The following is a 27,643-nucleotide window of genomic DNA, read 5'->3' as shown; positions in this document are numbered from 1 at the left end:
CCTTGCATGGGAGGTGCTCAGGCCCCAAATCTTCTTTGTGCTGGATGCTCTGTGAAGTTTTCTGCCTTTTTGAACTGAGGAGCCCAGAATTCATGGACATCCAGGAAAGGAAGACTCGGAAGGTAGAAATAAATATATGGGTAGCAAACAAAAACTTAAAACTATTGTCTTGCGTTTTATATTCGGCCACATAACCTGGGGCAATAAAAAAAAAAGCCTTAAACACAGCTGTAGGCACTCAGGCAAGCTGTGCTGCTTCCGGACCTTGCCCATCCTCATCCTGGATGGCACACAGGACGGCCTTGGGGCATTTCCCATCTCCCTTAGGAAGCTTCCAGCCGCCCTCACAGGCGCTGTTGGAACAGCCCGCACTGCGCTCCTTCCTCACTCCAGCGCTCCGTTCACAGCCGCCCACCCCATCAGCGCGTCACTGAGAGCTCAGCGACACCGCACGGCTGCGACCCTCCCAAAATGGCGCCGGGGTCGCGCGCCGCCGAGGTACGGTGAATCGGGGGGCGTGGCCTGGGCGCGGCGGCCGCTCCGGTGTGCACGGCGCCGTGACCTCAGCGCACGCACCGGTCGCTGCGCCGCGCCTCACGTGACGCAGGTAACGGTCCCGGGGCTCGCCGCTCCCTTAGTGCGGCCCCGTGTCTGGCGGCGCGGGCGGGGGTGAGGCTCGTAGGGGTGGGCCGGGCGCGAGGGTTGACGGGGGCCCGGGCTGTGAGCGCGGCCTGCCCGCGAGGCGCTGAGCGGCGGCCGCCGGGCCGAGGAGGGTGGACCGCAGCCCCGCGGCAGCCCCGGCGGCTCCGGGCCGCGATGAGGGTTCGCTGTGAGGACGGGGCTCTGCACGGCGGGTCGTGGCCTTGTGGGGATGGAAGGGGAGCCACCGCCCTTGTGCCTCCCGGCCGTCCGGCCTCAGGGCTCGTTGGCAGGCTGGGCTCTCGAGGCGCTCCTCGCCCTGAAGCACTAGAGGTGCCCCGGGGCTCGCCCTGCGATAAATGAGTGGCCTGTGAGTTTCTTGCAGTCCTGCTTGGTTGGGCAATTGTGCATCTGTATGTAGGGCGGCAGCATGTTTGCCCCTCTATTTGCAGTGATCCACTGCAAGTTTTTGAGTGTAATTTGTTCATTATTTTCATTGCTTTCCCCCTACCAGCCTTGTTCTATTAGAATTCTTTTATCCAAAGAAGAGCTCTCGGAGTGAATTGCGTGCAACATGTAGGAGAAAATGAACACGGTAGTGGATGAATGAGCATTTTTGTGTAATTGGCGCAAGTCCTAGGGAACGTCTGTTAGCACTGGTGTCAGGGCTCCTCAGGTCTAAGGAAACACAGTACTGGTGCTGGCAGTACCAGGAGAATATTGATTAATGTGCGACTGCCTTTGTAACGTCTTTGTTTAATAAAATCTAGAAGAAAGCAGAACAAATGCTGGAAGTGCCTTGCTGTTTGCTTGATACCCTCTAGAAACCTGACTGGAACAGTCCGCAAGGCTGTCCTTGACGTTACGTCATGGCTTCAGAGTGCCAAGGTGAAAGCTGGCTTGCATCCTGGCGTCTGCACACAATACTGCAGAGCTGCACTGGAGAAATTCTCACCTGTTTACAGCTTTCACTTACTTTCACCATTCTAAAGGTGCTTTGGTGCATTAAATATCAGGTTCTTCTTCATCTGGTTTATTGCTTCTTTCTTATTTTTGACCTCTGGTAGCAATTTAATTAATATCTTCCTTTTGGTTGTTTCTTGCTCAGCTTGATTCCCTGTCAATCACAGTTTCCATTTCAGAGTTGATTTAGGAAACATAACAGAGTGGAGCAATCCTAACAGCTTCTGCATGCTGTCCTGTGTGCTGATTTTTGACTGACAGTCTCAAGGCTGGGTGTGCCAGAATGTTCTACGAACACACTGGAGATTTACTTGGAATAATGTCTGTAATAATTGTTTTATTCACCTGTGACTTTCATACCTCCACAGATATGTATTGCATATCTGTCTTTGTAGATTCTATGTTAATAGTTAAGATTGGATTGTGAAATTCAAATTGGGGTTGGAGGAAGTGACTGGTACCAATAATAAACTTTGTTTTGATTATATAATGCTGTATGCAGAATTGGCATTCATTTTCAAATCTTCCTTATAAACTATTTTGCTTATTGCTAGAAGACAGATACACACATCTCTAGGCAGGTATTTTAGCAAGAAGGAATGTGAAATTACATGTACTTAAGAAGTTTGCCAGTGGAATACAATAAACTGGAATACAATGTTTTTTTAATTCCTTTTTATCTCAGCAAAGCACTTTAAATGAGAGCTGGTAACCCTTTAGAAACAAACTTCCATCCCCTGTGGTACGTGTACAGATGTTTTGTAGTAGAGGGTGAGATTCACCTGGAGTAAAGTGTGCAATAATAATTTCAGGCAGGATGGGCATAGATAGGAAATCCTGCTGATATCTCAGTTCTTACTGTTGAAACACGTGAATCTTATTAAATTCTATGAGACTGTGTTACGTATCTATAGTGGTTTTAGTGCTATTATGCCTTAAGAAAGAATTTTGTGTAGGGACAGTTTATTTTTAACTCTGTTGTCCCATTTGTTCTGAGCTTTTGCAGGACTTAATCAGCTTCCAAACTAGTGCTAGGAGCTTTTATCTTCCTGCAGTTGTCAGGAGCTGTTATCATGGGCAAGGTGTTGAGACAGGAGCAAGTCAGTGTATAACAAGGTTTGAATCTGTGAAATAGGAAATGGCAAGTGAATGTGTCAATATGAAGACTTAACTAATGCTTATTATTAGTGGTATATAATTATTAGTATATAATTATTTTGTTAGCATCATTGCACGTGGCATAATATATATATATATATACATAATTTTTTTTTCAGCCACAGTGCTTGTGGTTGAAAACTGTTTCTTGAACCTACCCCTGTTAGGCTCTGTAAGAGGTCACATCTTTCTTCAGCTGATTGACTGCAGTTACGGTTGCCAGGAGCTCCAGCAAAGTCAATGATTAGCAGTCTTGTTGATTCCCAGGGACCCTGGGCTCAGGGGGCACACGGTGCAAGTGGAGTTGTGATTGCTTTTGCTTTGGAAACCAGGGTGCTGTTACCAGTTACAGAACCTGGGACATGAGCTGCTCCATGTGGGGAATAGATATCAGCAGCACTTCCACGGCTGTAAGTATAGCTCTACAGATGGTCATGGAGTGGCCTCTCTCCTGTCAATGACTTCATGCCTACATGTTAAAGGGCTTTATTAAAGAATACTCCAGTCAGAAACTTAACTTTCTGCTGTGAGACTTGAATGTGTCTGTAATTCATTTGCTGATTTTTTTTTTTTTTTTTTTTTTAATTAGTTCTGTTTTTGTCTTATTAATAGACTTGGATCTTCTGTTTAATAAACAAAAATGAGTCATATGAAGTTGTTTGCAGCTACGGTGAAGTGGCATGGCATTAAAACTCTGCGAAAGCCAGATGTAGCCAGGAGGGTGTTTTTCCGTAGCCAACGCTGTGTTTCATCAGGAACCTCAGAGCCATTCCTGAGTGGAAGTAATTCAAATTATGTGGAGGAAATGTATTATGCGTGGCTTGAAAACCCTCAAAGTGTACATAAGGTGAGTAAAAAAGTTAACTGTAAATCATACTATTAGGTTGAGTAGAATTGATTTTTTTGGATTTCTTATAAGGCAAGTTAAAACCAGAAAAAAAGTCTTGTATGAAATGAAAAATGTGAAACTAATTTCCCACATATTGATTGATCTAAGATGTGATATTGCAGCAAAACAAAAGTATAGAGGAGCCGTGAGCTTGGTGACCTGAGTTGAAAGAATGAGAAGTCCATTTTAGCAATAGTGAGCTACTCAGAAACCTTCAGCATTTTTCCATGTAAAGGTTTTTAGAGCAGATTGCGAAGTAAGTGATCAGATCTTGAGAAGGATCAAAGAAATAAAATACCTTTAATTTTTTAGCTCATCATAGGAAGTTTGTATCAGATGATACAGTAGCTTATGTTGATGTTGTTGCTTCTAAACTGTCTAAAGAAGATGAATGTATGTTTCTCTAGGTAACTGTGCAAGTCATAACCTTATTAAAAAAAATTAAAAATCTTTAAGAATCTTGGAAAGAACTTATTCCATTGTCTTTCTAGGCTACAGATACTTGTTGGTTGTTGGTTTTTTTGTTTTTCTTTAGACTGTTGCTGATATCCCATGGGCAAAATACATGGACTTACTCTTTTTAATAAGCTTTCTGCTGACAAGGAAGGCTTTCTTACAATGATACATGTATATTATTAACTTAAGAAGCAAATGGAAGTTAGATAAATTCTAAGGCAAATGACTAATTTTCTGCAGAAGCGGTGTGAAGTGTTTTACCAAATTGGTTGTATGTTCCCTTATTCTTGGGGCACGTACATCAAAATATCACTTACAACCTGTTGCTGTAGGTCTGATAATCTATCTAGGAATGTGCAGGATGGATAACGTGCAAGTGATGCATGTTGAGAGGGGAAAAAAGGGGACTGAAATAAGCAGTTCTGGAACTATTTTTTTTTTCTGAATCCTGAGTGCAATCTTGATGAAAAAGATGAAAAAGGCAGTAATGAGTCTTGAGACTGAATGTTGTTCCAATAGCAGCCAGGTGCCAGGCCTTTTGTCTTGTTCCTTAACTTGCAGCTGAAGAGACCTTCTCCAGGGGTGGCTCCTTCTCTCATGCTATTTCTCTTTGATTCGTCTTCTTGTCGCTGCCAGTTACATCGACAACCAGTGTAGAGCAAGGCAGCGTGTTGTGTCAATCTATTGACTGTAATGTATGAGGCCTTCATCTGGTATTGGTGGTATAGTTTGTTATCAGCCCTTTCATTGTGAGCATGCTGTGCGTATGAACACATCCCTCAGTGCTACTTGAGGTGTTGTCTTTATATAAATATGTATTTAAGTTGCATCAACTTCTAGCAAGCTTCTTTCACTGGGAGGAGCGGCCTTTCTCATCCAGACCCTTTACAGCGCGGCCAGTCGTAGCGCCGAGCCCGGGCACTCGCTGTCACCTACCGGAGCGCCGGGAGCTGTCTGTGGTGCTGAACGGTCTGCGCCGCGGTGTCCCCGCAGCGCGGGAGCCTCCCTGACCCCACCGCCCTCGTAGCGGAGCAGTAATGAACTGAATGAACTATGAGTGTAAAGCTAAATGATTGACAGAATTACTTTACGAATCTTCACGCTTAAATAATTGTGGTTTTTTGGTGGTTGTTTTTTTTTTTTTTTTTTTTTTTCAGTTGAGAGAAGAGATTAATGCTGTAATCACGCGTAACTTTTAAATTTTAGTTTAATCAATGAATTTAATTTTTGATTTCTTTTAAACTGCCTTTATTGACAGAAATTGTTTAGATGAGCCTTTGAAAAAAACAAAATGCTGAGAACTTTAGTCACTTTGTTTTCTTAAAGATAAGGAAAATATATGCCATAGTTGTGTGGCAGAAGGTGAATTTCTGATTTTGTCGTTCTGTTACAGAAAACGGTGATTTCATTATTTATCCATTATATCCTGCGTTGTTCAAAGACACAACTTGTGCTAGGCTTTTATATGTTATATTCTCCTTCCTTTTTTTTCCTCATAGGTAGTTCCTTCTTATGAACAGAGATGTTTCTCCTTTTTAATGAGCTGAAAAGGCTTTTTAAATTATTATTATTTTTCTTGGCTTTTAAGATCACATTATTTACTTTTACTTAGAAACTCCAGTTAGTCAAGGCTCCTCAAGTGATTTTCCCCACATTGATTAGGTATGTCTTGCCGTGTATGTTTATTTGAAAGCATATTTAAAACATTCTTAATCCTAAGAATGTCTCCTTTCTTTATATACCATTGTATAACCAAGATGTTATAATTGCAATATAATCAAAAGAGTAAGGCAAAGCTGTATAACCAAGATGTTATAATTGCAATATAATCAAAAGAGTAAGGCAAACAAGGATCACAAAAGAGAATAAGTAGAAGAGCTTACCCTTGGGTTGAGCTCACTAGAAGATATCAAAGAGGAGGATCTCCAGAAGAGATCCTTCCCCTCTGGTAGCCAGCTCTTAAATAGGTCCAGGAGGGGTGGAGCCTGGCTCCACCCCTTCCGGTAGCACAGGTGAATTGCCTTCACCTGTGCTCCTCTGGCTGACTCATGGCTCACCTCAGGTGATCAATCAGAGGTTCAGGCCGTGACTCAGCAGTTCCCATACAACCATGCATATGTATTTGCTAGCATATATTTGTTTCGTAGGAGCTTCTATTCATTGTGCAAATCAATTCCTGATTGTTTCCTGTTTTTCCTTGTCTTCTGAATTTTCCTGTCCTTAAAGTAGCCAAAACAGCAGTCAGAATAAAATGACGTGGGCTTTGAGAAAGGCATCATTATTTCTGCTTGAATTGTGGTGTCAGAGCCATAGATCATAAAGCAGAAGCTTGACAAAGCTCAGTTATAACTATCACAAGATTAATTACAAATTGCATGGTTGGATATTGAGTACATAATGTCTTCCATATTATCCTGTATGCAGCTGCTTTACCTTGAGCATGTAATCACTTTCTTGTTATGCATACTTGGAAAAAGGGTGGTTTTGTTCCTCTGTTTGACTTTTCTCCTCTGTTTGGTTTTTATGTAGTGATGCTCAGTGTGTGTCTTTCTAAGGATTTACTCTTTTTAGTGCAGTTGATGAATATCATGTCACTAGGGGAAAAAATAAACATTGGCAAGGTTACAGATGTTTTAGTTGTTGAAGTGTAATGCTGTTTATTATATGAGTAAGATATCGCCACTTAATCTCTTGAATTGTATGTCGTTAATTGAGAAATTAAAATAGTGGTTAACTGCAGTAGGGATTTGCTGTCAGAAAAAAAAGCAGAAGAATGTATCGTGTATCACTTCTGTGCCACTTCAGATTTTTTTTTTTCCCTCATAGATGTGTATAGATGTGTTTTTCTATTATAATTTCTCCCTACCATATTTTAAATTTAATTAAAATTTAAATTTAGTTGAGAACCTTTAGGTAAGCTGTGAGACCAAGTTTGTCTTATGTCTTTTCAGTCATTTGGTAAATGCCGTTGCCAGAAACTGGCATCAATACACAAGACTTGAGGACTATAATCTGGTATCAATCTTGAAAGGCACTACAGAATTTTTTAAAGGCTTTGATGGATGGATGTCTAGAAAAAACTAATTTTCTGTAGCCAAATGATATATTTTCCCTCCCCTCTGATTAAATGTCAAACCGGCTCAACAAATCAATAAGTTCAAAAACACGCTAAGAAATAGTGTAGTTTCCTTCTCTCTTAGCTGTCGGTGTCTTCATATTTGAACCTTTTGAAGGTTTTTTTGTTGTTGTTTGTGAATTTGCATGCAGAAGGGATCCCGTGTTTGCTCTTAACCCAGTAGCTTCTTGGGCAAATTCTCTTGGATTTCATTAGCAGATGTCTCAGCAGTCCACTAGTTTAATACTCAGTTTTTCTGTGGGACTGTGCTGTGATAACTTTTAACAAAACAAAGAAATACGATCGGCTCTGCTGGGAAGAGATGAACCCTGAGATAAGCAAAACACATTCTTTATTTAAACTTTGCATGAATGTCAGATTTGTCATGGTTCGAAACGTGTGTTTGGAAATTACTAAAATAATGAAAATTAATATCTGTATTGACAAAATAATTCTTGCAGTCTACGTAGCCTTACTTTCAACACAAAGATATTGTATTGGCTTACCATGGTCTGGGACCTGCAATCTCTCCGACCGTGTGTTGTATAGGTGTAGAATAACAATATGGTTCTTAACGTGGAGTAAGGTATATAGACAGAATATCAAAGGCAATACAGTTGTACTGATAGACTCTTGAAGACCATTTATAGGATGTTACATGAATTTGGACTTCTAATCTAATTGTGACAGGTAAGGTGTGATGCAAAGAAGAGTAAAGGTGGTAAGCATGACTTATTTCCTAAAACTAACCACGACGTGTGAGGTGCCTATCTTGATTTGCAAGGTGTGTACGAATGAGACTGTGTTACATCAAGCCTGCATAAGAGGAGGGTGGATAATTAAATGTGTTTATCATATTTGTAGCAATGCATCTTCATATTAATAACAGAGTAGAAGAGGTGCCTTAGAAGAGTTTCTTTCTGGCATTATGCTCATGTTCATGAAGAAGTTTCTGTTCACAGGTTCAGTGAGTGCTGAACCTACTTCTACAACTTAAACTCGGAAAACCGAGTGAGGTTTTGCCACCATAGGTTGGCCTGCTCATAGTGTTCCTGAATGCCTTAAAACCTGCAGAAATACCAGTGTGAAAACTGTCTTTATTAATGAAAATATAATTTTAAAAATATTTTCTTGTTGCCTAACTGGTATTACATAATTTTCTTTCCTTTGTGTATTCTGCAATGAATATTTGAAGTGAATTATATAAAAGTGTAGGTGGAAGTAAAAGGACTTTTTGTTTTAATTCTGTTTCTGAAATGTGTATTCTTTTGAAGTTGTCACCTGCAACTGAAACCAGGGCTGTGATTTCTTTGATAGTAAGGTGTCCTGAGCTAGCAGGGAAGGGATCTTTGACCAAAAGTCTCACTCAGCAGAGTGGTTTCTTCAAGAAAAGTTCTTAAGGACTGAGTCAGCATATTCATTGAGTATCTTAAATATCATGAACTATTTAAGTATCATTAAAGGAATGGTTTCATTTCAATTATTGAGGTTTTCAGTTTTAGAGGCTTGGTAGCTCTTTATTAACAGCACAATTTTATACCTGTTACTGGTTGTGTGAATCAGCTTTGCCGTGAAAAAGAGCCGTGTGAATGAATATTGTATCAGGGTGCTTTGCGCTCGTATTGTTGGAGTTTTCCACTGAGTAAGCTCAGTCTAAGAAGGCAGACAAAAAGGTTTCTACGTAAACTAAGACATGGAGATGCTGCAAAGGTGTGGAGCATTTACATATTGGACTTAATGACCTTTCTGGCATCCTTCTAGCTTGGTATATTCTGGTCTTTTATCATTGCTTATGAGGTTACAGAGGCAGAAAAGATAGAGCTTTTATCCTGCATTGAATATGCTCTTTTGTTGCTGTTAGTTGTACTTAAGACTGTCATGCAGTGAGATACAATTAGTAGCTTGAAGCTGCTGCTTTTGATTGAAATATTCATCTGAGGTAAGGAATTTTCTTCCTTCCTTCTCTGTACGCATGTCCAGTCTTGGGATTTGTTTTTCCGTAATGCGAACGCTGGCCAAACGTATGATCCTCAACTGCCAGATCAGTTGGAAAGAAAGGCATCATTTCTTCAGAGCCATGGCCTGGCCCGGACACCGGGGAAAGCTGAAAAACTTGTTGAAGATCATCTTGCTGTGCAGTCTTTAATAAGAGCGTACCAAGTAAGTGTACTGAGGGGAAGGGGTGAGGAGTTCATTCCTTTGTGACCAACCTTTTCCTTCCTTTCGTTTTTCTTTTGATCTTAACATCTGCCTATTAAGACTTTTTTTCTCTCCAGCTCAGTTGACCAAATTGGGATGATAAGTAATAATTACCTCAACTAATTTTACGTCTTACGAAGAGAAAGTATGGAGGTGCTGATGTTCAGATGTGTACAATTAAATAAGAGCTTTTCCCAGTCTTCAGCAACAAACCTTTCCACAGTTCAAGTCTGTCTTGAACTGGAAGCTGTTACACAGTTCTAAATGCTTCAGCCTCCTGTAAGACAGAAGGAAATGTGCTTACCTTCTCATGCATCCAGTGTGCATGTTGAGGTTTTTGATATGAGCAGGATTATTTGTAGGGAAAAAGAGAGGAGAAATAATGAACGAAGCAGAGACTGAATTTTGGGAGGCTGAAAGGTACTGAGTTTAGGTCAGCTTTGATGAATTTCATTTAGAGAAGCTATTCATCAAAATTGACTTTATTTCACACTCTGATTTTTTTTTTTTTTTTTTTAACCCTTTTGTTAAATTAAATAGCATAATTTCCTTTTTCCTCTAAAAGAAAAAAAAGGATTTTGGAAGTGATGCAGCGGTTTTGGTTACATGTTTGCCAAGTCTAAAGCAAGTTGAAATATTTCTATTTGGTCTTGTGTTTAGTATCTTAATTTCACTGAGGGCTTAAAAACAGTGTGAAAACTTCATTTTCTACATATATTGCCTTGTCACCACTGATTCAGATATGAATCCTATTAATCCAGTTTTTGGAGAAATATTGTAAGGGAGTAGAAAGGTTTGCGAATGCAGAGAAAATACGAAGCTTACTTTGAAATATCTATGTGGTAAACGACTCCTTCAGCCTATTGACTTTTGCTTGCAATAAAATTTTGTTGAAGAATTGGAAAAAGTTAGGGAACATGAAGCTACTTTGACTTGAAACTCTTTAAGGAATGGCTGTTCTGTCTCCTGCGTTTGAAAGTGTGCGTTATCTGACTGAAGTGATGGAATAGAAATGTCTTTGTAAATGGCACGAACCTATGTGTCTGTGACAGACAATGAGAGAGGATTACCTAAGGCAACTGTCTGTTTTTAAAAGGTATTTAATACCCTCTGAATTCAGCGTTGAAGGGATTAGATCAATTTGTGACCTTCCTTTGCCTGATAATGAAATGAAATTGAGAAAGATACAGAATCTTCATTTCTCAGACCTGTCACTGTTTTATGGTTTTTGTGGTAAACTGCCGTGTGGTCTGTTGAGCAGGTCTTCTGGAAAGGCAGTTAATCTATTGCTTTTCTAACGCAAAGCACGGGACACAATGAAGGGATTTCCAGTGGAAAGTGTGTGCTTAACAAAAATGAACACAGACACTAAAATGCTTTTAAGTTTAATATCTTGGCTCCTCTTTTATTTAATTATTTGTTTGGAATCTGTGTCCAGAATGGTGTTTCTGACTGCTGCTTTTGATGCACTGTGATTTAGTGAGATGCCTGTGAAATAAGCCACTGTCTTGATACAATTAATGACAGTTATATTTTGATTTGAAGCTGAATTGGATGTGAGGTTTTAAGTTCTATACCAGTGCATAACAGTCATGGACTTTTGTTTGATATTTGGAGCAGATATTCCAAAAATTCAGCTAGGCACTGGCACAGAAGCATACCTTTTGGCATCCTGTCTCCACCATCAGTACTGACTCAGGTGTTTTGGCTTGGTCCCTCTGAGTTTGTGTCTTCTGACCCTGCATGTGGTTCTTTTGAATTCAATATCGTTTAGCTCCTAGCAAGTAAAACCAGCTCAATTAACACATACATGTTAGCACCTCTGCTAAATGTTATCTGATTAGGATGTGGCGAATGAGCTCGTGTTGAAAATAACTATGTTCTTAAACTCTGTTTTCATAAAATAGTACGGAATAAAACTAATTGGTCTTGTTGAACTTGGTAGATCACACAGTATGGCAGTTCATGTTAGATAAGGGGTAATTTTTCTTAAATTTTTTCTTTTCTTGTAAGATACTGCAAAAACTACAGGAGTAGCCATATCCATTTGACTTTGTTTCCTTTCATTTCTGTTTTTTAAACAGAGCTTGAAGCTGTGGATACTACAGAAAGCTTTCTGGAGGCATGGAGGATGGCATTTCCGGTGCCTCTGTAATAGCAGGCAAACGCTTTGATTTTAGTAGTGTTAAACTGAAAAAGAAAAGTATGACTTTTGTTAGGTTCAAGAAAAGAAAAAAGAATGTTTTTTTTTGAAAAAAAATTAAAATACTTAAGTAAAATTGCCCTTTAGATGCATTTAGATGGCTTCGTTTGCAAGACTTTGTTAAATTTTGTTCTTGTTGTGCCTCAATATCTAGTAGCTGATTTTTGTTCAAATTAGAAATACATTTTTCCTCATGTTAAAAGGTCTGCAACTGAGGAGGAGAGTAAAAGTACCCAGTCTCTAATGCACCCTAGTCTGAAACAAGAAAAATAACAAAACTTTTTGCCACGGGCTGCAGAATCACTTCGCAAATGATAAGTCAAAGTGTAGTACAGAAATACTGTAAACTTCACTTGACGGTCATGGTTGCTGCATGTAGCAATATATATGTATATAGTTTAGCTGGATGGCTTTGTGATGCTTTGCAAATTGCCTGTTAGATGTAATATTAGGACAGTATTTAATTATTTCTTAGAAACACTGACAACCATCAGACATTTCTACTTGCCTGTTTCACCTGTTCATTCCAATAAGGTGAAATGTGCAAAATGCGTAAAATTGATTGTGCTGAGGGGTGTCTATCAGGGAACAATCTACAAACCATACTTAGAGGATATGCTGTCCTCAGCAGTAACTGCTATGTTATTTAGAAGGTCTTTTGTACTAACTCTTAGTGTGAAAATATTTCATGATCTTGACAGGATCAGGATTTAGCCCTTGCTGTTATCTTTTAGTAATCAGTGGTCACTTGTGTGAATCCTTTTGACTTGAGAAGATGTGTATATTTTCCAGATTAAAGAATTGTAATGATTCAGTAGAAGACAGATTTGCTAAGCTTGGAAATGAAGCACTTAGAGACTGTTTTATCTCATCTGATTGAGCTGCAAGATCTGCCTTGCTTGCTTTCTTGCTTGTTTGCATGTGTTTGCTCATGCGTGCTCAACTATCTCTTTTTTCATGTTTGCTTATAATTTTGTGCTGGCTCATCCTTTACCCTCTCCTTCACTCTTACCCTCTATCTCTTGTGAAAACTGGGCACAATGGATATTGTGTACTGTGTTTTAGGTAAAGACCAACTGCTCCTGCAGTTGGTAATATGGCACAATGCTTTACTAATATGCTCTTATGGGTTTTGGCACTCTTGCTAATAATCTTCCAGCTAATACTGGAGAGCAGCTGTAGCTTAGGGAGGTGAATTCTTTCCTGTTGATGATGCTGGAGACAGAATTGTTTGCTTAGTTCCAGTCAGATAGACTTTGTGCTGCTGTAAACAATGAAGTGGCACAGATGTTGCCGTGGGCATCATTTTGCCTGTCAGAGCTTTATTACTGGTGATTCATGAGATGCAAAGAGTCTCAGAGGCCAGACTGAATTTGCAGGGCTGGTGGTTCTAAATAAGATGCCTTATTTCAGTTTGTTTGCTTATGAGTGGAATGGCTTTTGTTGTGAAATCTTCTGCAAATACAGAACGTCTGAATAGTGTTTTTATAAGTCACTTCTTATAAATGAGCCACACTTTAATCCCTCTCTAGTACTTTGTGATGTAAGTTATTAATGTTCCAGTTTATTAATATAAAGAGACAATTGAGATATTAGCAATGTGAATGAAATTCTGCTCATATGATCTGAATTTCTCCTTGAAAAGTAGTAAGGAGAAAGTAGTCAAATCTTCATCAATTAAAAGCTTTTAATGAGGTAATTTGGTCTAGGAGTCTCATGCATAACAGAGACCATATAAAAAACAAAACGAAACAAAAAAAAACCAACACAAAGCACTCGTGTGTCTCTATTGAATTAATTAGTTATTTCTTCTGTAGTATTGTTGTGTGTTAATGTAAGGCACTAATCTATAGCAACTTGTGTGCATTGACAGCAGCAATCCTGATAACTGAAAGCTGACTAAACTCCCCACTTCCTGTGTGTTCTCTAGTATCTTCAGTATCATTCATATCATAGACTAAATTTCCGGAATTTCTCACATGAAAATAGAGATTGCTATGTGATGTGAAGCTATGATGTGATTGCTATGTGATTATGAAGACTGATTTTTTAAATCCTGATATAAAATTATTTTTCATCAATCCATTTTTTAAGGTCAGTAATACCATATTTTGGTGTTCTGCATCTGCTCAAAAGAAGACTCAGGCATAAATATAAAACAACCAAAGTAGAAAATATACAAATTATTTTCTGAACTTTATCCAAAGATTCAGATTTTGCCATCTATATCAGTTTTCTTTATTTATATTTCTGTGTAATTCTACTTTAAGTTTAATGCCAAGCAAAAACCTTGCATCCTAATTTGTAGCCTACAGTTGTTAATAGGGATAGTATAAATATCTGGAGATATTAATAATGCTTATTTTGTGTTCTTTAGGGGCAAACTTTGCGACTCTGACTCTTGACGTTAGCAGTGTTTCCTTGTTTTGACTTCATGGCTTATCTACGCGCTTTGGAGAGGTAGCGGTGACTTATTCCCTTTGTCTGACTTTAATTAGCTTGATTTTGTTTTTCTGTCACTTTTTGTTTTCAGATCCGTGGCCATCATGTGGCTCAGCTAGATCCTCTTGGGATTCTGGATGCAGACCTGGATTCGTTTGTTCCATCTGACTTAATCACTACAATCGATAAACTTGGTGAGTACACAGCGTACCTTGTTATTTGCAATGGTTACTTGTCTTTTTTCTATCTCCTTGGGCTGAGGTGATTGAATGAGACATTGCGGGAAGGCTTGTACCTTTTGTGCTTGATGGTATCACAAAATAGTTAGGTGTTTGAGTCTCAGTAAGGAGGCTCAAACTTCATGAAGATTAAATTTCTACCCTGAGGTCACTGATAAGGTTGCTGTGAGTTCACTTTCAGATGAGTAACAATTTTAAATATAAATATACAAATTCTTACTTTTTTTGACACCAGAAATTATTACTAATCAGTGCATCAGACCAAGTTCTGGTGATCTAAATCACTTTTGTGCCTTCATGCTTGGTACCTTTTTTTCATCCTGATTGAACTTCAGATGTCCCCAGTCGAAACAAGAAATAAGCAGAATGGTGGACAGGGGAACCACCGTGGCAGAAATTTCATACCTAAGTTGGGTTCTAGCCTCTGGTATTTATCCTTTCTGTTACACTTGAAGAAGCAAAGTCTGAAATTATCAGAAGAAAGCATGGGAACTATAGAATTCATGAATTGTATATAATCAAACATATTATTATATATATTATTAGTTTGCTGGAAGAATAGAGTAAACAGGGATCTGCTTTTGAGGGGGTTGGTAAGGATGAGGGTTTCTGCTTGTTAAGAGGGCATGTCTTTTAGAAGTAGTACTGACTGGTTTCTTTATTCCTGTTGTACTTGAATGAAAAAACATCTGATTGATTTTTCTCTGCTCTTCGATATACCTGGTTTGTTTGAAAGGTGGTATTCTGCCTGATAAGGACAGTGAATCAATTTTTCTTTGATACATAGGGAAGCTTTTTGAACTAGTCATAAAATGTGGTGCAAGAAGCAGATAAAACACGTTCTGCTTTGTTTTACTTTAAGTACCTCTGCTGCTGCTTAGTCTCTGTGTTTTCTGTTTCTGGTGGCACGAAGGGAAGCAGTTCTGATCCTTGATCATACAAAAGCAGTGGAGTGCTGAAGTCTGTAAACAGAGAGGTATTGACACAAATCAAGGTTCACTGTGAAGTTTGTCAGCCTTAAAGACAAGAACCTACTAAAAATAAAATGGATATGTACTAACTGAAGATAATTTGTTCAGATCATAAATGATTGTTGCAATGTCAATACAGATTAACTTTTTACAGATAGTTTAGTGCAGTGATTGGGCAGGAGAGACGATACTGCAAGCTCTGTGAGCACAGGAAAAACATGCTTGGACTCTGAATGAGATGGGAAGAATGTGTCTGAAATCTTAGCAACTGAGCTAAAATTTCCATGATTAGGTTAGAAGTTATCTTAAGTGTTGTCTGTCACAAAAATCTTTGAATGTTTCAGGCAGAAAACATAAGAACAGCCTCAAATAGCACAGAAGGTGTTTTAATGTTTCATTTTCCTCTGCATTTTTCCTTGTCACAACTTTCTGGTAGGAAGCTTCTTCTGGGAGTTGCTTTTGAAATGCAGTAGTTACAGGTATAGTAACAGTATATACAGTATACCTACTGCACATTCAAGTCCTAGAATTGCTGAGGAACTGTTTAGTTTCACTAAGAGTATGGCTCTTTAAATACAAAGTGATGCTTCTGTAAATATGCTGCAGTACAAAGCACAGGTGTTCTATGTGTGCCTGTACATGTTCTGTTCTGTTGTTTTTTTTATAACAGAGTATGAAGAGCCTGTGAAGTCTGGCAGACAGCAAAGAAAAGGGTATAGAGTGGTAGCACTACTTTGTTTTAAATGGAACTGTTCACCTCCTCCCCCCCACCTTTTTTTTTTTTGTGTGTGTTATGAAAAAGAAAAAAATTAACAATGTATAGTATTAACTTTAAAACAGAATTACTGAAAGTGCTGTATAGTAAAAGTCTTGCAGCACAGTCCTTTGGCCCGATTCCAGCTCTAAATACTAACTTCTGTAGTTATTTAGTCTTTAATTGCCTTTTTTTCTTTTCTTTTGTATTATAAAAAATAACAGAGAACACAGCACTGTTACATGAGGGTTTAGAAGTTGTGTGTTGGCTTTCAGATCAGTGTTAAAGTGGATGCCTGCAACTTTCCAGAATAAAAACAAGATTTTAAGATTATATGTATTTTTTCATTAACAAGTCAAGATTGAACGTTGTCCCATGGACTCTTTAACTTGCATTGATGCCTGTCTTGCCTGTGCTGTATTTTGGCTTTTGAAACTGCATGATGGTTAAATATTTTCTTTTAATTGTATTCTAAACCATGGATTTGTATAGCTCTAAATCTAGATGATGTGATATGCTTGAACAACACTGTGTTTTAGTGGGGTAATCTGCTTTATAAGCTGCTTTGGAAATAGTGCTGTACAGGTCATTTCACACAGTGATCTTTGAAACTAACTTCCCCATGAAAAGACAGGGGAAGAAATACCTTGATAATTCTACCAGAGTGTTTGGGCAGAGTTGCATTGAATGTGTTCTGGTTTTTTTTCATTATTAATATTAGATAAATCAATCTGGTAGGCATCCAACCAGCCTATTAACTGTTTCTGTGTGTGAAAGCTCGTTCTTTTTGGTTTGGTTTGTTGCTTTTTTTTCCCACAAGGAAGAGATCCTGATCATTACAATTACACTGATTGTTACAATTACATGTTCAAGGAATGTTTGGATTTTGTGTTGAGGGGCCTGGTTTACTGAGTACTAGTAGTGATAGGTGGATAGTTGGACTGGGTGATCTTGAAGGTCTTTTCCAACCTTGGTAGTTCTGTGATTCTGTGAATTAGTCTTTTCACTTAACAGTGAAGTACAAAATGCAGTACGGAGTGTCAGTGAGTCAGTGGCAGTGTTTAAATGGTAAAATTTAAAGAGCGTTTAAGAAAGAATGATTTGTAACTCCCAGTCAAACAGTAACTGTAATGAACACATTTCTTTAAAATACAGAGTGAAGTGCATTATAACAAGGAATGCCTTCAAAATATTCTCATTTTCAATTCTTAATCTTTCTCAATATTTCTTTATTAAACTTCGGTTTGTGGTTGTTTGAAAAACAATTCTGATTTCCTTTTTGCCTTGCACCTTGCTTTGCAAATTGATAATGCACATGTTTTAGGGTTTTACGGCTTGCATGAATCAGATTTGGACAAAGTCTTTCAACTACCTACAACCACCTTCATAGGAGGAAATGAGAACAGTCTTTCTTTACGAGAGATCATCAAACGGCTGGAGGTCAGTATGACATCTTTGATTTGTGGCTTGTTTTCATCCCTGCAGAAGTGAACTTTTTCCAATTGTAAGTCACAGAGAACTTATTTGTCATTTATTAATACAGCAAGCGTAGAATTCAGATGACAAAAGAAATTCTCCTGTACTGCTTTTAGAGATAGTAGTTCCATGAGTTTCATCTGAAATACGTAGTTGAAGGATAAATATAAAAAAGGAATATGTAGAATACTAATTCAGCCCATAGTTTTGCAAAAAAGATCTTATATTGATCCATTGATTGAAACCAGTAGAACCTTTATAATTTGTGTTTACTTGCTATCACATATTAAACACTTGCAAACAATATGTAGGATGTGCAGAGATTTCTCTTGGTGTCCTGTTTGTAGACGGTGATGATCGTTGCTTCTATCCCCAGTCCCCTTCTTTGAGTTTTGTTCTCTGACAAATACAGCTATGCCATGTGAAGTCATCCAAGATAGTAAATGATTTACATAAATGTACATAGAGGAAGTTACAAACATTAAGTAGAACTTGCAGTGAATTTGTGAACTACTAAGCTAGTAGACATGGAGTGTTCTTGACTGTGTTTTTTTGGGGATCTTGTAGTGTTGAAGTAGTAGAGATTTCATTTTGTTGCATGGCAGTGAAATCCGTTGCAGTAGATAGGGCTAGGGGTGAGTGGGGTTTAGAAGGGTAAAATAGAGAACTGAATCATGAGTAAGCAACATGAGTAAGTAGAAAATAAATACTGAGCTTATAGGAACTCTGTGCTTTAATCTGCTGAAGTGTAAGAGAGTGAGTTGGGTTGCACATATGACCCACTGTTACATTAGCTTATCTAATGCACAGACAGTGTCTACTGTGTTTGCTTTGGAGCTCAAAATGTGCTTTTTTTTTTTTTTTTTTTTTTTGTACTTCCAGCATTCTCAGCAGTAATATTAAAAAAAAAAAAAATCCTTAAAATTATAATGTACAAATAAGGGGAAAAAATCAATAGCAAAATCTAAAAGCCTTGAAAAACTGATCTGTGTTAAAGAGAATAACCCTCCAGTTTCCTTCCTCCCACCAGAGCTTTGGATTTTTTTTTTTTTTCATTTGAAGCTGAATTAAATGACTTCTTAGATGCAGTAGAGAACACATGCTATGTGTTCAAATTCACAATGCCTTATTTCTATTGACTGTATTTTAAACACAATTTTTCTGGTAAAATATTAGTTTTGAGGTAAGAAGAAAATAAATACTAAATATGCTAAAATTTTAAAGTGTCTGTGTAGTTTTTGCTTTTCATTTCTTTCTCTGCTCTCAGCTGCTTGGATTTGTTTTTGTTTTTTCCATTCTTGGTAGCTATCTGATTACTTGTATGAGGTATGAGTTGTCTTTTCATTGTCTTTATTACTTTAGGTGACTTTTTAAAAAGGCGGGATATATTTTAATAAATTATTTGGAATTTTTGCTGTTGCGTATAAGGAAGGACTGTGTATGTCCAGAAGAGGAGTCTTGAGTTAGGTGAAATATGGCGGGAAGTTTAAGGCAGACATGTTGGCCTATTTTGAAAATCCTTTGGTAATCCAAAGGAAAGTCTTTCAGTACAAAACTATTCAATGTTATTCTGTGGAGGAAGCTTTCAATTTAGTGAGGCAAAGCCTGCATTCAGTAAAATAGTTTATTTGCCCATAGGATTTGTGTGAGGAGAATCTAGGGGAAGAGAAGATAAAACAGGATTTTCAGAAGTGCAAGAAAGTATGATTTTCAAGTTCTACTTGTTTTTTTCATGACCCATTAATTCCTAAAGCCTCCTGAATTGGTGTTTTTACACCCTAGAATACCTACTGCCAACACATAGGCTTGGAATTTATGTTCATCAATGACGTGGAGCAGTGCCAATGGATCCGGCAGAAGTTTGAGACACCAGGTGTTATGAAGTTTACAAATGAGGAAAAAAGGACTTTGCTGGCACGGCTGGTGCGCTCAATGAGGTATGCTGGGGTGGTGCTGGGAAACTTCTCTGTGACTGCTGGGTATACGTCAACATGGGAAGCTGGTGGGCTCAGTAAATTTCAGGTAGAGGTTAAGAGTTGAAATGAAACCTAGAATGCAAGTGTGTATAGTTAACCTGGCCACATTATCAAGGGGAAGCGCGTACTATGAGGTTTATCAAGGTCTGTGTAGTGAATTTTAATGTTCTGTTTTCTTAAATGGGAAGTGGTGATCTTTGCCACTCACACAGACTTTTGTGGCAAATGCGGCAATGTTTGGATTAGCTTTTGGAGAAATAATGGGGAAAAAATGTTTCAGCAGACTAGTGATATCTATGTGAGAACATTCATAGCCTGTTTCAAAAAATAGGAGTCATAAAAAGGTCCCTTCCAACTCTAAGGATTCTATAACAAATTTGAGTGCTGATATTCTGCCACGCGTATATCTTTCTGGTAGCACATGGTCAAAAGAAATCATATCAATCATAACTATCAATTCAAAGAGAATTTTTAGATGAGTGGAATGTTAACCTGAGTTTTGTTTGACTCACTGGGATACTAATAGTCTCTTTGGAAAGCTGTGTCAAGATGGGACTGGATTTAGATATTATTTCAAGTCTAGTTTTTGTCCTCTGCCTTTTGAGGTACACTGAAATGTGCTGGCAGCAAGAGTTTTGTTCTCTGCAGTGTAGGAAAGCATGTCTGGAAGCAGCTCATTGATTTCTCTCATTGTGACTGTATAGAAATGCTTTATTTCCAGAGCCTGAATTAGATTCTCTTCCCAGGCATGAGATTTATGCTAGCTGTTATGTTTTGAAACAGTTTGCATATTCCTTGGTAAACACGAGAGTTAGCAATATTTAAAGGCAAGTTTTTTGATTAAGCTTCTCTTTTCAAAGACTTAAAAATGAAGGGTGCATTGGAAGTCTTGGAAGGTAAATTGCCAGGCATTTTCTTTGCCAATATTATAACAAGATTGTTTGTCCAGTTGTAAGTTAAACAGAAATAAGTCACTTACTGATCAAGTGAATGTTGCACCTGTGTAAGTTCATTTTTCAAGCTCTCAGTGTAATAATCGCCATTTCTCTGGAGACAAAAATTTTTGCTGTTATTCCTGTTTATCTAAGTTACGGAAAAATCTGCAGTTTGTAGTGGCACAAAGCAGCCAAATGTTCATCTTCTACCAAATAAATTTTCTGCTGTAAATGGAAGAAAAAAGTTTTACTTAAGTTTCTGTCCATCTAGTGTGCTAGTTTTGTCTGAAAATGAACAAGAAAAAAAGAAATCTGGTTTTGTGAACAACTGATTGTGGTCTTGAGAACAGTTTGTAAAGAGACTTTGTAAAGCTACATCATTTTACCTAAGGATCCTGATATTAAAATTGTTACTTCCAAGTACATACTTCAGGTACTTGAAACTGTATTTTAAAGCAAGATTTCTCATTCTTTGCGATGTTTACATGTAGCCTGTTGAACAAAAGATCTTCTTCCCACAAAACAATGACTGTAGATATTTGAGCTTTGTGCATTACTCCACATATCAGTGCTGGACAACGACTGTGTAGTCTGGGCATCTTATACCTGTGCAGGGTCAAGTCTTTCCGTATTTCCCCTTCTGTTAGCAGCTGTCTTACATAAAACTTGCTCCTTGCTGAGCACCAGATATGCATAGCAGCAGCAGCAGCAGCTTGCCTGCCCTTGTGAACTCACAGCAGCGTATGGGGGCCTTGCAAGATGTGGCTGAAATATTGTACTTCTACACGCTTATTGCTAGCTTGACTTAAATTACAAGCTTTCTAATTGTGCAGTATTGGCTTTCAGCTGCAAAGAGAAGGAAAACTGTATACAAGCAGTTTCTTCTTTGCTCTGTAAGGCTTGGTGTTTGCATAGGGACCCCACTTTCAGTTCATATGAGCAGGCATGACCCCACTGACTTCCTCAGAATTATGGCAGCATGTTTTAGCCGAGGTATTCAATGTTTATCTAAGGAGAGTCTCTTCATTTCTCTCCTCAATTTCATTTCAAAGATGTAGATGTCAACGTTTTAAGTGAGGAATAAGCCGTGTCTTAATGGATGATGGCAGCGTTATAAGCCCAGACATTGCAAAGATGATTTTATACAGTTATTTTAATGAAGATGTATTCTCTTTGCATTTTTTATCTCCATGCTTGACAACATATGACCCTTTTGGTATTTGTTAAAAGGTGCTTTTTAACCACTTGCACTGCCTCTGGTCCAAATGCATTAAAGAATGAAAAAGCATAGAATTGTCAAGGATCCACACTTTTCTCCTGATGTAGCTGGACCAGAAATTCCTGTGTCTTTTCTCTTGGCACATTTCCAGCCATTACATCAGGCAATTTGTGGAGCTCTGCTATTGAAATAGGCATGCTTTCTGCTGCTGTTTTCTTTGAGCATTTAATAGTTATCTCCAGAAAATACAGATTCTCTATTTTTTTCAATCCATAGAGAAGACTTCTTTTCTAGGAAGGGCTGTACATGGGAAAGAGCACTGTTTAACTTGAATTTTGACCAAGATGGTGACTCTTCTGCCTATCCAAATCGTTTCAAAGTCAGGGTAAATAATTCTCAAATGGAGGAGGAAGACTTAATTTTGTTTTGTCTTCCTCTCTCTACCCCTTTCCCCAAAGTGTGACTGATAACTGGAGGCCTATAAGCATGTATTCATAAACAATAAGTATTTGCTACATTTTCGTAATGTAAATACTGTTTCTTGTTTTGTTTGTTTGTTTGTTTGTTTTCCTTTGGTGAAGATTTGAAGACTTCCTTGCTCGCAAGTGGTCTTCTGAGAAGAGATTTGGCTTGGAAGGATGTGAAGTAATGATTCCTGCGCTTAAGACGATCATTGATAAATCCAGTGAAATGGGAATTGAATATGTTATAATGGGGATGCCTCATAGGTAATGCCAACAGAAACCCCCAGTGCATGGTTTTAGTCTTAAGGCAGGCTTTGAGCAGTTGAATTTTATTAATAAAATTGATGTTAGAGAAGCTGTGGAAGCAAGAGTTTGTTAGAGTGAGCAATGGCTATGCAGAAATGTAACAGACGTGTCAGTGACAGCTGCGGCCCTTAGAGGTGAACTTTGGAGCTGAAAGCAAGTGTGGCAGCAGCTGTGATATTTATTCCATTGAGTCTAGAATTGAGAAAGCAGGCTGAGATAGACATACTTTTGCGGTCTGCTAATTGCTAATTAATATCATGTTAAAACTGCTGGATAACTGCATAATTCATTGCTTGTAGTTGGATAAGTAGATGTTAAAAACATTGGGAATGCATTAGAAGGGGACAGAATGAAGGGTTTCAAGCTCAGTAGTTCAAAGTGAACTACTGAATTCCAAATTTCTGACAGGGGTGTCTTGCGGTTTTAAAAGTTTTATGCTCCTGACTCTGTGCAATTTACATTTTTGAGACATAATATTGTTTGGAATTTTCTTAGAGGTAGGCTGAATGTATTGGCTAATGTCATCCGAAAAGAGCTGGAACAGATCTTCTGTCAGTTTGATCCCAAACTTGAAGCAGCTGATGAGGTAAGGTGCTTCTTCAGTAGATATACCTAGAGAGATAAACATTCAGTGTACTTTTTAGATGCTTTTGGTCATAGAATCATAGAATTGCTCAGACTGGAAAAGACCTTAAAGGTCACAAAGTCCAACTGCGACCTAACCTTTCATAGTTGTCATGCTAGCATTATCAGGTGCTGAAATGCACTGTTGTATTCTCTCGTTTAAGGACAAAGGTCATTTGATAAAATTTCTTAATAAATTCGAAGACTGTACTGTGCCTTTAACATGCAGAAGGTGTCTTGATTATAGAGACTTTAAAAAAATGAGTGAAGATACGTCAGTTCCAGATGATTTAACTGAGTTTGTTGTATTCGGGAGTCGTTGTCACTCCGAAAGTAATGCCTTGTATTTATTTACATGGGAACTACAACAGATACAAAGAGCACAATAATAATTTCCTAGAACAAATTCTCATCTCCAAAGCACTGTTTTTCAACATAGTCTCCATTGTTAGCTGTGCATTTTCACCAACTATGAACAAGAACCTGCATGCTGTGGTCACAGACATCTGTACCAGCAGAGGTGACTCACTGTCAAAACTGCTGAGATGCGCCATCCACTGCCTCGCTGAGCTCACATCCACTGTTTGGTCTCTATAAACATTCAGCAAGTGTCAACGGATATCACTGGATGCATTTTTTTCCACGTGGAGGAATAAAATTCCACACCTTTGCTTCTTACACACTTCCATGTCAGATGCTGCTGTGTCAGACTGCTCCTCTCCTGCCATTTATCATGCAGCAGCAAAATTGAATGGAATACCCATGGAAAGTTCAAACTCTACTGCCATACAACCAACATCCACCTCTGACATCATGAGCCAACATAATGAAACAGGAGGCGTTACTTTTGGAGTGACCTTTGCATGTATGAAATGAGAATCAATATTTTACAGATATTTGTGGTGGTTTCATGCTGACAGCTAGTTACTGCTGCTCACTGACTTCCCCACTCAGCAGAGCAGGAGGGGAAAATACAATGAAGCAAAAGCTCCTGGGTTGAGGTAAGGGCAGGGAGATTACTTACCAATCACCGTCACAAACAAAACAAGGCTCATCAAAGGGAGATCAATGTGATTTATTGCCAAGTACCAACAGACTTGAGCAGTGAGGAGTAAAGGCAAGCTAAAGACAGTCTTCAGTCGATCTATCCTGTTCAGCCTCCCTTCCCACACAGCACTGGGAATTGGGGTCTGTGTTCATTCCATAAAATGGTAGCGCGTACTGATGCAAAATTAGCTAGATCCATTTCTCAGAATGAAGCAGAATTTTCATACAGAAAAAAATCTGTAGTCAGATGCAGTTTGTGTGTATAACATTCCTGAGCTTTGACTACATCTTGCACGTTAGGGATCTGGAGATGTAAAATATCATCTGGGAATGTATCATGAGAGGATTAACAGAGCAACAAACAAGAAGATTACTCTATCCCTGATGGCTAACCCTTCTCACTTGGAAGCAGTCGATCCTGTTGTGCAGGGGAAGACAAAGGCTGAACAATTTTATCGAGGGGATACTGCAGGAAAAAAGGTAAAGGTTGTATAATGTTATAGTAATTCTTGCTAGTAGGCTCTAAAGTATTTTTAATAAAAATAATTTACTAACAATTTTGTATTGCACTCTTCCACTCTGTCCCCTTCCCAGAAGAGATAGATGGTAACCTATTTAACTGGATAAAGCTTTCAGAATGGTGCCTTAAGGGAAACTTCAGAAGGCAGACTTAAAACTATTTCATTTTGGAACTGAACAAAGGCAACAGAATGCTGACAAGTCTATGGTTTATTGTAAAAATACAGTGCAGGATGCTGATATAAAAATATGATTCTATTTCATAAGCACTACAGAAACACAGAGCAGAGAGATCATGCCGAGAACTGGAGTTTTACTTTCTAATACGTGTGTGATTTTGTGCGTGCAATCCTCCATCTTAGGTTATGTCCATATTGTTACATGGGGATGCTGCCTTTGCAGGACAAGGTGTCGTTTATGAAACATTTCATCTTAGTGACCTTCCTTCTTACACCACAAATGGAACTATTCATGTTGTTGTCAACAACCAGGTAATAAAAAGAACATTTTCAAATCAATTTATGTACTGACTGTTGTTGGTTTTGGGTTTTTTTTTTTGCTGGTATATTTATTTATTTATTCTTGCTTACTAGCTTGTTGTCTTGTATCCTCTGTCCATTAGAATGGCTAGAATGATCCTGAAAACAATCATAGTGTCTAGCAACTGACTGGATAACACTTCAACACCTACGTTTATTTCATTCAGTTTGTAACAACTGGGTTATGTTTGCTTTGTTTAGTTTGTAAGGGAGCAAAGGGAAAAAAGCTCATATGGCTTACCAAAATGAAAAGCTAAGACTACTGCTGCATAAGCGATTGTCGAATGAAAACCCAAGTGTTCAAAGCAAAGTAGAGGGTGACATCTACATCATTGTAATGGAAGTTCCTGGATTTTTTTAGATTGGCTTCACTACAGACCCCCGTATGGCACGTTCGTCTCCATATCCTACTGATGTTGCTCGTGTGGTCAATGCTCCCATTTTTCATGTGAATGCTGATGACCCTGAAGCAGTGATGTATGTGTGCAGTGTAGCTGCAGAATGGCGAAACACATTCAACAAAGATGTGGTTGTTGACTTAGTAAGTCTTGGTTTTCATAACTTTTCATTCTGTGTATACGTATAATTCTTTTAAGTTTTCTCTGTTCAGGAGACATAGTTTGGTTTGAATGACTTTTAAAAGTCATTTGAATGACTCTTTTTTAAAAACAAAACAACAAAAAAAACGATCTGCAGTAATCGATAAACGTTTTTTTCTACCAGAGGCTTCCATATCTCTGTACAACTATGAAATAAAAGAATTCCATTTTACATCTTCCGTCACCAATGGAAACAATCTTTCCTTTTGTAGGTTTGTTACCGTAGGAGAGGGCACAATGAGATGGATGAACCAATGTTCACCCAGCCCCTAATGTACAAGCAGATTCACAAGCAGGTGCCAGTGCTGAAGAAGTATGCTGATAAACTGATCGCAGATGGGACTGTAACACTGCAGGAGTTTGAGGTGCAGTATATCAATAGAGTTAAAAGGAACTTACAGAACTGTCAGCAGGAAGACACAGTTGTCATTGCATGTTGTCTGCTTGCAAATCTTTCTTACATTGCTGTGATTTTGACACTTTTCTGATCCAATTCAGTTTGCATTTTTATGTAAAATACCATGTTTAATAGCTAATTGTCACAGAGGTACTACTTTGGTCAAATTTGTTACTTCAACCCTTGCCTTATGATTGAATTAGGAGCAAACTCCACATAAATGTACATATGCATTCTTATACCGAAGGAACAGAAAGTACTGTGAAGTAATTAATACATATATTAGGAGAAAAAAGAAAAATAATCGATTCTGAGATTTGTAGAAGGAGAGGTTGGAGATGCAGGAATTATTCACCTCCAAACCATTAGTAGGATGGTGTTGGAGTACTCGTAGGTATAACATACAGCTTCATGTTCATCACCAAGTGGCAGTTATATTCAGCAATAAAATAAAACACCAACATGTAAGCTTTTTATTTTCTTGCAATGATTCAGATACCTAGGTTCAGACAGAGATAACTTGAAATGCTCCAGAAGGATGAAATGTAGGGTCTGGTGTCCTTGTTGAGCTAGTTAGGTCTTCTCTAAAAGGGAGTAAGTAGAGTGCAGATGAAACAAAGGATCTTTTGGGAAGCTGGTATTGAGGATGAGCTAAAAAGCCTTCTGTTATTCTTAAGAACGATTACAGTTTATGCAGCACTAGTTAACTTTAATAGCTCTAAGAGTGGACCAGTGCTGGCGTGGACTTCAACTAGATTCAGGATCCTGACTGGATATTTTGCTGTGCAGACTAACGTTCACACTGCTGTTGATACTTCCAAGATGAGCAAGTTAAATCACTTGGATGTGGTTTTCAATTGAAATGTGGGTATTGTCAAACAGTTTATTCTCCCTCAGAATACAGTTTTCTATCGGATCTAAGCAGATCCTTAGCTAGAATCAGGCCAATTTTCTAGAAGGTTCTTTTCTAGTCTTTACTAGTATCTGTGGCCTGAAGTAAAAGCTGAATAATGCTGATGTAGAAATGTGACTGCAAATTATATTCAATTCTGTCTTTTGAGAGTACTGCTTGTCACTTTGTCTCTCAGTCCTATCCTCTCTAACATCTTTCCAGTAAACTAAATAACTTATTCAGAGTTATGTGGATAATAAGCATTTTTCTAGAAGAATTTTTACCCTATTTTATCCTAGATAAAATCCGAGATAAAATGAAAACGTTTCCATAATTTTAACTAAATTTTGTTCTGGAGTTAAATACTGAATGGGAGTTGCAAGGATGTTTTAAAAAGAACATTCTTGTTCTTTTACAGGAAGAAATTGCAAAGTATGATAGAATATGTGAAGAAGCATATACCAGATCTAAGGATAATAAGATTCTACACATTAAACACTGGCTTGATTCACCTTGGCCTGGTAAGGACTGTCCTTTCCTATAACCTGGTATTGATACAATTGTGCTTCTGTTTTGAATCCTAAGTCTGGAATTCTTCAATGTTTTATCAGCCAGTATTTCT

The 27,643-nt window shown here is 38.2% G+C and overlaps 1 protein-coding gene across 2 annotated transcripts in view; it reads left to right on the top strand.

The window, feature by feature from the left end:
* Positions 1-3,400: 3,400 nt before the first annotated feature.
* OGDHL (oxoglutarate dehydrogenase L) overlaps positions 3,401-27,643 on the top strand; it is a 51,764-nt gene continuing 27,521 nt past the window's right edge. Inside the window, exons 1-12 of one of the 2 annotated variants that reach the window (XM_042863403.1) lie at positions 3,401-3,607; positions 9,201-9,380; positions 14,156-14,258; positions 17,353-17,468; positions 19,287-19,441; positions 22,216-22,362; positions 22,900-22,990; positions 24,376-24,555; positions 24,957-25,085; positions 25,495-25,674; positions 25,945-26,097; positions 27,440-27,542. In XM_042863403.1, coding sequence (XP_042719337.1) covers positions 3,401-3,607; positions 9,201-9,380; positions 14,156-14,258; positions 17,353-17,468; positions 19,287-19,441; positions 22,216-22,362; positions 22,900-22,990; positions 24,376-24,555; positions 24,957-25,085; positions 25,495-25,674; positions 25,945-26,097; positions 27,440-27,542 — 1,744 coding nt within the window. Of the gene's footprint in view, positions 3,608-9,200; positions 9,381-14,155; positions 14,259-15,973; positions 15,988-17,352; positions 17,469-19,286; positions 19,442-22,215; positions 22,363-22,899; positions 22,991-24,375; positions 24,556-24,956; positions 25,086-25,494; positions 25,675-25,944; positions 26,098-27,439; positions 27,543-27,643 lie in introns of those variants that run through there. The other variant, XM_042863404.1, reaches the window with a different exon arrangement.

The sequence above is a fragment of the Lagopus leucura genome, unplaced genomic scaffold (genome assembly GCF_019238085.1).
Source record: "Lagopus leucura isolate 7727_CA_CO unplaced genomic scaffold, USGS_WTPT01 Super-Scaffold_739, whole genome shotgun sequence".
Classification (NCBI taxonomy): domain Eukaryota; kingdom Metazoa; phylum Chordata; class Aves; order Galliformes; family Phasianidae; genus Lagopus; species Lagopus leucura.
Note: the sequence above shows the minus strand (reverse complement) of the source record. Positions and strands in the feature narration are given on the sequence as shown.